General features: G+C 41.9%; 1 protein-coding gene across 3 annotated transcripts; it reads left to right on the forward strand.

The window, feature by feature from the left end:
- The first annotated feature begins 775 nt into the window (after nucleotides 1-775).
- tigar.S (TP53 induced glycolysis regulatory phosphatase S homeolog) lies at nucleotides 776-8,904 on the forward strand. Of its 3 annotated transcripts, none has more exon segments than NM_001096044.1 (6): nucleotides 776-874; nucleotides 4,509-4,546; nucleotides 4,945-5,066; nucleotides 6,345-6,422; nucleotides 7,199-7,309; nucleotides 7,722-8,904. In NM_001096044.1, coding segments are annotated over 6 exon segments (828 nt in total). In that variant the 5' UTR covers nucleotides 776-842; the 3' UTR covers nucleotides 8,169-8,904.
- Nucleotides 8,905-9,306: the final 402 nt, after the last annotated feature.

Below are 9,306 nucleotides of genomic sequence, written 5' to 3' on the forward strand. Positions count from 1 at the left end.
CTGTTCTGGGCTCTCTGCCAAAAGCCAATTAAGTTAAAAACTTTGTTTTTTTTTTCTGGCTGTTCAGTGCAGAGGAAATTGGGACTTTCCAGTACAAATGAGGGACTGCGGGTTGAGCTGTCAAAAGAGGGACTGTCCCTCTGAAAAAGGGACAGCAAGAAAACACTTTGGCTGCTTTCAAATGTACAAAATGGCCAAAGGCCCAAAAAGTATCCCAAATCCGTACCTTGGCTAGTTTGTACTTTCAAAACCAGCCTGGGCTATAAATTAGTAGCCCAATTTGGCTGGAAAACTGCCCCCCTGCCAATAAGGTCAGAAATGTGAAATAAAGTTGCTGCGTTGCAGTTCAGCTTCCACCAGAGGGCGCTCACACACAGGCAATTAAAAGCACAAAGACAGGACTAATGAACAGAACACAAATATGTTATTATAGCAGCAGCACATAGAAAGAGGGGGTACAGCTGCCCATACACATGTACAGTGGCTGGATTTGCATTAGAAATACCATATCTGTTCAATGATCCCCCTGACTGGACTGGAGGGTCTATATGGAAATGATAACACACACATAAAGCATGATGAATTGAACACGTGCCAATGCCCCCAAGGATAGTAAACGCTGCCTGCGGTCCCTTTAATGATATAGTCTGCGCCCCAGCCAATAGGAAACTCGGTCACGTTTCTCCCAGCCGCGCTGCCGCCTATCCGAAGCCCTGATTGGTTGGAAGGCATTGTTCTGCTACACTGTATCAATTCGCCCTGCAATGCGGAGCGGCGCATAGAGAGAGTCTCTGGGATTGGAGGAAGAGCTGCGGTATAAACCGGTTATCTATCCGCCCGTCATGGCCAGGTTTGCCTTAACCATCGTGAGACAGTAAGTGCGCTTTTCTTACAGTTACTCGGTGTCTCCACGGTTGGCAGCGGCGCAAAGGTCAAGTCTGTTCCACTCACCTTGTGCTGAGGCGCCTGGGCTGCGTCACGTGACCGGAATCTAGTTTGACTGACAGACATAGACCCACTTGGCACCGCTGCTTCTGCGATAGCTGTGTCACGTGACGGTGATAAAGTTTGACTGACAGACAGGGGTCTGACACAAATGGGACGCCGTATTCCCAGGTGTAGTCAAGCAGCCAATCAGCGTCTCTTGCTCACCTGTTATTGGTTGCTATGGGTTGCTGCGCCTTAGGCAAACTTTGTGGAAGGGTTGCCAGTATTCCAGCCAAATTGGGCTACTAATTTAATGCCCAGGCGGGTTTTTAAAGTACAGGGTACGGATTTGGGCTACTTTTTGGGCCTTTGGCTGGTTTTCACTTTGGAAACCAGCCACAGTTTTTCTTGCCCTAATTTGCCAAGCCTGTGTCTCCTGATGCATGTTGGGTAATAGTTTTTGTTTAACAATTTGAAAGTTGAAGGTAAGACTACAATACCCAGCATGCAATGGTACTGACTTGTGTAGATGTTAACAGATTTTGGGCTCTGTACCCCAATCTCCCGTTAGTCTTAAAGGAGAAGGAAACCCTTTTGGCGCAAAAACCCCTCCTCCCCCCTCCTACCTCTCCCCCCCCCGGGCAAATGCCCCTAACTTGTTAGTCACCCCGCGCAGGTCCTCTCTTGCCGAGTTCATCGCCATCTTCGTCCGATCGCTCTTCTTCCTGTATTTGCCGTCGCATGCGCAGTAGGAGGCATTTGCCTGTTAGATCTACTGCGCATGCGGCGAAAGTCACGAACTTTCCGAAAAAAGAAATTCGGAAACATTGTGAAATTTTGCCCATGCGCAGTAGATTCAATCAGCAAATGCCTCCTACTGCGCATGCGCCGCCAAACGCCGATCAGTACAGGAAGAAGGGCGATTGGACGAAGATGGCGATGAACTCGGCAAGAGAGGACCTGCGCGGAGGGGTGACTAACAAGTTAGGGGTATTTTCCCGGGGGGGAGGAGTTTTGTGCCAAAAGGGTTTCCTTCTCTTTTAAGCATTCTCACATTTTCCAATGACTTTGCTCAATTCCAAACAATTTTGGGGCAAAAATCTGTTGGCCACCAAAATGTCTATTAGTTGAGCTGTTTTACCAATAGTTATTGAAATTGTACATTTATAGGATCCCTTATCCGGAAACCCGATATCCAGAAAGCTCCGATTACGGAATGGCTGTCTCCCATAGACTCCATTTTATCCAAATAATCCAAATTTTTAAACATGATTTCCTTTTTCTGTGTAATAATAAAACAGTAGCTTGTACTTGAGACCAACTAAGATATAATTAATCCGTATTGGAAGCAAAACCAGCCTATTGGGTTTATTTAATGTTTAAATGAATTTCTAGTAGACTTAAGGCATGAAGACCCAAATTACGGAAAGATCCATTATCCGGAAAACCCCAGGTCCCGAGCATTCTGGATAACAGGTCCCATACCTGTATATGAATTAGGCCTTATGGAACCCCTATACCTCCTGAGCTCCCCTCTGTATTTACACCCCTGGTGACGACCAAATCTGTCCCATTTTGCTTCATGGAAAAATGTGAGAAACTGAAAAAAAGGCATATTTTCACATATATTCATTTATTTTTTAGACTTGTTTTCACTGCACATATTGGGCTATTTTTGGGCTACTTTTGAAGTGTTTCTTGGCTAGTAATGGGCTGGTTTTGTAGCCGACTTTGGCTGGTTTTGAAAATTGGACCTGGCAACCCTGGTTTGTGGCTTTTGTTATACAGAGGGGATAATATACACTTGACATGGTTGGGTCAGGAATGCTCTCTGCTGATGGGGGGTGCTGGGAGATGTAGTCTAACAGACACATGGAAGCCATTCACCAAAATGGTGTTTGTTTTTTTTTACCTCATTGATTTTGGGTGTGTGTTTACTAACATTGGAGATAAATATCTGAAGAGATGTCGCCCATAGCAACCAATCAGATCTGCTTTTGTTTTCTAATTTATAGCGAATTGCTGATTGGTTGCCATGAGCAACATCTCTAGAAATCTCTCCAGATATTTATCTCCAATGTTAGTAAACGTGCCCCTTGGTCTGTCGTTACAACCACTGCCTGGTTTCTAGGCGCTGTTGGGACCCCAGCAACCAAGCTACACTGTAAACATAGAGAAATCCATTAAAGTGTAACTGCTTGTTGGCTTTCTATTGCCTGTATCATGCTTTTAGTACGTATTTGGCTTTCTCAATTGTGTTTCCTTTTGTGACGTCCAGACTTTGTTTTGCTCTGTTTGGATACAAGTGCTGGTCATACACTGGCTTATTTAAGCTGTTGATTAGGCTCCTTCAGACTGAGACAGCAGCTTATCTGCCAGAGTACGGGACCCCCCAACGGGCCTACCCCACCATTATCTAGAAATCATCACCATTATACCAGAAATCAGATGGGTTTGATTTTGTTGTCAGATTGAGGACTGTATCTGTACATTGATGCTGTCCTTGTCCCGACAGCCTGGATAGTAACAATTATGAACCAATCGTTGGCCCGAAGGTCACCCTGACATTGCCCACCCAAAGCAGATCTGTATGTGTATGGATAGCTTTACTGCCGGGACTACCAGGTTCTGCCTTGCACAATAACACCATTGTTTTATCCTTTCTTGTCACAGTCAGGGCCACTATCAATAATCTTGGCAAAGCATGCATGCAAATGTTTGGGGGGACCCAAGTACAAGTTATGGGCCCTTTGTAAATACTACCAGTTTTTGCCTTGTCTGCCTTGGGCAGGGTTGCAGGAACCGGGGTCCAGATATTGCCACCAAAAATTCAGTGGACCCCTTCTGGTGGAAGTCATTTAATGCCCTGTTACAAGAAAATATCAGGGTTTTGGCATCCTTAAAGGAAAACTTTTCCCCCAAAATGAATATTTAAGCAACAGAGAGTTTATAGCATATTAAGTGACATAGCAAAGAATCTTACCAAACTGGTCTATATATTTACCGGTAAGTAAATATTGCCCTTTTACATCTCTTGCCTTGAGCCACCATTTTGTGATGGTCTGTGTGCTGCCTCAGAGATCACCTGACCAGAAATACTGCAGCTCTAACTGTAACAGGAAGAAGTGTGGAAGCAAAAGACAGAACTCTGTCTGTTCATTGGCGCATGTGACCTAATATGTATGGTTTGTTTGTGTGCACCGTAAATCATACGATCCCAGGGGTCGGCCCTTATTTTTTAAAATGGCAATTTTCTATTTCATATTACCCAATGGCACATACTACTAAAAAAGTATATTATTATAAAACGGTTTATTTACATGAAGCAGGGTTTTACGCATGAGCCGGTTTATGCAATATCTTTTTACAGAGACCTGCATTGTTCAGAAGGTATAGTTTTCCTTTAAGATAATGGCAGGGGGATGTTTTCTGGCTGAGAATTGGCACGACAAGCAGTGTCATTGTTAAAATGCATTAGTTTATTCTGGAGTTGGTCCCTAAAAAATCCAATATGTGATTGTAATCTGTTTATTTTCTCTCTCTCTCTCTCTCACTCTCTTTCTGTCGCACACTCTCTCTAGTGGGGAAACCCGATACAACAAGGAGAAGCTGCTGCAAGGTCAGTAGGATCATGTTTATCACTACAGCCCATTTCAGTTTTATGCAGTGCTTACTGTCGCATTGAGAGGGTGTTAAAGTGTGGCACTGCAGGTGAACGCTAACACTACATAGAAAAGAATTGATTTGTGTTAATAACATCATTGATCTATATATATTTTGCACCAAGCCATTTGTCTTGTCAACTCAGCCGACTGAAAAATCAGGCTGTCCACTTGCCATCAAACAAACTGGAACTGCTCTTTTCCCACAATTGCTTTTGGAAAAAGTCAGTTTAATGCAATTTGGCCATCCTCGTGTGGGTGATATGTATGTGTGCAACGCATGTGATTTAGTTGTAGAAACACATTTACTTTAGCACAATACTTCTGATAACAGTGAATATCTTATTCCCCCCAGGGCAAGGAATAGATGAGCCGCTCTCAGAAATGGGATTCAAGCAGGCAGACGCTGCGGGCAGGTTTCTGAGCAACGTCCGATTCACCCATGTTTTCTCCAGTGATTTGATCCGTGCAAAACAAGCAAGTTCTATTTGATTTGTTTCCTTTGAGTCTGTGTTAGGTTATATATGATATAGTGTTTGCATAATTAAAGGGATTCTGTCATGATTTTTATGATGTCGTTTTTATTCCTAAATTACACTTACAAATAAATTCACTCTACAATATAAAATTTCATTCCTGAACCAGCAAGTGTATTTTTTTTTTTTAGTTGTAATATTGGTGTGTAGGTGCATCTCAGGTCATTTTGCCTGGTCATGTGCTTTCAGAAAGAGCCAGCACTTTGGGATGGAACTGCTTTCTGGCAGGCTGTTGTTTCTCCTACTCAATGTAACTGAATGTGTCGCAGTGGGACCTGGATTTTACTATTGAGTGCTGTTCTTATCTCTACCAGGCAGCTGCTATCTGGTTACCTTCCCATTGTTCTGTTGTTAGGCTGCTGGGGGGGGGTCACATGACTAGAGGCAGCTGGGAAACTGACAATATGTCATGTAATTCATGTCAGATTTGAAAATTAAGTATAAAAAAAATCTGTTTGCTCCTTTGAGAAACCAATTTCAGTGCAGAATTCTGCTGGCGCAGCACTGTTAACTGATGTGTTTTTTCCCATGACAGTATCCCCTTTAAAAGTAATAAATAGCTCGCTGTTTGTAAAGACGTTAGCGAGGTTGTTATGCATAGGTTTCCAAATTGAGGTGCCCAAAACAGTGACAGGGGCTCAAGATGAAAGGAAGTCAGGGTGCTTGCAGATTTGTTCTTCTGGATAATGTGGGACCTCATTAGCTTGGGCACTTGTCTTGCAAGAGACTATGGGGCATTTCAAGTCCAAAAAAGACAGAACCAGATCCACCTCCACTATGTATGCACCTGTTGGCAAGGTAATCATAAACATGATTGGATGTGGCTGGAAATGGTGGCTACTGATATGGTGGGCCAGAGGGCTTTTAATTCTAATACTGCTGGGAAGGGAACATCTTCAGGGGTGCTATCAGGGGTGTTTAAGGGGGTTGTCAGCCAAAATAGAGCCACACTCTGGTTGGGGGAAACAACATATAATAATACATACATAAAACCTTGGTTGGGGGAAACAACATATAATAATAATACATATATATAACCTTGGTTGGGGTAATCAACATATAATAAGACAAATATATAACCTTGGTTGGAGTAAACAATATATAATAATACATGCATATAACCTTGGTTGGGGGAAACAACATATAATAATACATGCGTATAATGTTACGAACTTACAGAGATGCCAAGTTAATGTGCTATTTATTATACTTATTACAGACAGCGTGTGCCATCATGAGGAATAACCAACTCAGCGAGGACATTAAAATTATGTATGATCCCAGACTCCGGGAAAGGGTAAGCATGTCTCACAGTAATGCCCAATGAAGTTGAGTAAAAAGTAGGAATGCAAAAAATCCATAATAACTGGATTTAAATAAGTAACTCCTCCTTAAATTCACAAAATTGCATCGATCTCTGTACCTGGTTAAAAAGAGGTTTCCCGAAGTTGCCTAAAAAGGAAACTTCGGAAAACCAAATCAATTCGTATGACATCCCGGCGGTGATTTACATTATTGCCGGCTGGAAAGCATTTCGGGAAGATTAGTCGCCCGAAGAAAGGAAATTTGACGCTGGCTGACTAATATCCCCCGAATCGTACAATTTGCCTCCAGCCTTAACTGTTCTTAATTGATACATTTAGTTGATTCATTTGTTATCTTTGTCACTGCTGAGAAAAATCTCTGAGTTTCATTAAAGGCGACTTAGAATTGATACAATAGTTGCTAGTATTTCCCAGATGCTGCTGAGTAACAAACAAGTGATTGTAATGCACTCCCAGGGAACTGTACAGAACCATAACAACTAGGAATAGAAGACCATCTGGCTCAGTTATAAATCGATGGTCACTATAAAGGGGGGACGATAGCAGAGTAGATATATATATATATCTCTAGAAATTATCTACGTGTCTATCTAATGTGGAATGATAAAGTAATAGCCCCTGTAATGTCTTGTGGGTATAACATGCTTACTTGTTATACATGTAATTTATAATATAATACAGCACCAGGTATATTGATTTTTATTGCACACATGAAAATAACTGCTGCTCATAATATAATTTGCTACAGAAATACGGTGACGCCGAGGGTCGGCCTCTAAGTGAACTAAAGGTGATGGCAAAAAAAGCTGGAGGTCAGTGTCCGTCTTATACCCCACCAGGAGGAGAGACCCTAGAGCAGGTAAGGGTAATGCAGCAGATGCTTTCTGTCCTAGAATAGTTTGTTACTAGGGATTTAACCTATTTTGCTTCAACAAAAATTCGCCAAAATGCATTTAAGTCTATGGGCGACAAATTATTTTTGACGCGCAACATTATTTACTTACATGTGCGTCATTTCCTGGGTGAAAATATTTGCTCACCCCTATGACTGTTAGCATGTGGGAGTCCAAGGCCATAGTTGCCCTTGCAAAAGCTCTTTGTCTAGTCTAAGTTTCATATAGCATGCCCACTGAGTGCAAACTGCATATAATATGCCCAAGGACAAGCAGTATGTAATATGCCCATGCATTTTAGTGCAAATTAAATACTGTATACCGTGCAAATTGTATGTGTTGTGTCTATTTTGACCCTTATATATTTGTATATAACAGGTTAGAGCTCGTGCCAAGGACTTCTTCGAATATCTTTGCCAGTTAGTGATGGCGGAATCTTCTGTAAAGGAGAAGTCAGAATTAGGTGCTTCAGGAATGGTTGGGATCATGTCTACCGACCTGGCCCCTTTTGTGAATCACAATAAGGAACCTACAATTTTTGGGGAAAGTAGAGATGTCACTCTAGATGCTAGTGTGCTGTTAGTGAGCCACGGGGCATATATGCGCAACTGGATCAAGTATTTTGTGGAAGACCTGCAATTCATTTTCCCACCAGAGCTGAAGAAGTCTCGGGAACTTTCCGTAAGCCCCAACACGGGAATAAGCCATTTTATTATCACTGTTGGATCAGGAGCAACTAGGAAACCTGAGATCCAGTGTGTTTGTATCAATCTCCATGGTCACCTGTCAGACATTGATGCAGACACCAGCCATTACCAAGTATGATTGAACATTAAGGGGCAGATTTATCAAAGCGTGAGATTAAAACTCACCACAGAGAAACTCACTCACTTTCTGTTCATTCCTATGGGATTTTTAGAATCCTATTTATCAGTGGAACTCACCATTTGATAAATACACTTTCCCATAGGAATGAATAGAAAGTAGGGATGCACCGAATCCCGGATTCAGTTCGGGATTCGGCCTTTTTCAGCAGGATTAGGTTTCGGCCGAATCCTTCTGCCCGGCCTAACCGAATCCGAATCTTAATTTGCATATGCAAATTAGGGGCGGGTGGGAAATTGCGTGACTTTTTGTCACAAAACAAGTAGTAAAAAGTAAATGTTTTCCCCTTCCCACCCCTAATTTGCATATGCAAATTAGGGTTCGGATTCAGTTTGGTATTCGGCCAAATCTTTCAAGAAGGATTCGGGGGTTCGGCCGAATCCAAAAAAGTGGATTCGGTGCATCCCTAATAGAAAGTGAGTGAGTTTTTCTGTGGTGAGTTTTAATCTCACTTTTTGATAAATCTGCCCCCAACAGTGTATTCTGGCATCCTTAGCTGAAATCTTCGTTACCCATTTGCTCTCAGAATAGAGTGCAGATTAGTCGGGTAGTAAACCTTTAAATAATGTTTTGAGGCACATTTATCAAAGGTCGAATTTCGAATTCATATGAGTTTTTAAAAACTCCCCTAAACTCCCATAAATTTTACCAATCGAAAAGTATTTAAAAAAAAAAATTGCATTTTTAAAACTCTGATGAGTTAAATCGACCTGAACATTTGATTTGACTTTAAAAAACCCAATTCATATGTCAGGAAACAACTCCAAATTGATCCCTGGACCTCCCATTGACTCAAACAGCAATTCGGCAGGTTTTAGGTGGCGAATAGTCTAAAAAGAATTTGTAAAGGGCCAGAGTATGATAAATCTCTATAATCGAATTTGGATAACTCCCTAGTTGAAATTTGACAGTTTTGCCAATAAAAATTTGAATTTTCAATTCGACACTTGATAAATATGCCCCTTAGTGTTATCAGACAATGACAGCAGTTTGGAATCTCAGCAGCTATGTGGTCTCTCATTTAAACCACTACCTGGTTGCTAGGATGAATTTCGCCCTAGCAACCAGGTAGTGGTTT

The sequence above is a fragment of the Xenopus laevis genome, chromosome 3S (assembly GCF_017654675.1).
Source record: "Xenopus laevis strain J_2021 chromosome 3S, Xenopus_laevis_v10.1, whole genome shotgun sequence".
In the NCBI taxonomy this organism is placed as follows: domain Eukaryota; kingdom Metazoa; phylum Chordata; class Amphibia; order Anura; family Pipidae; genus Xenopus; species Xenopus laevis.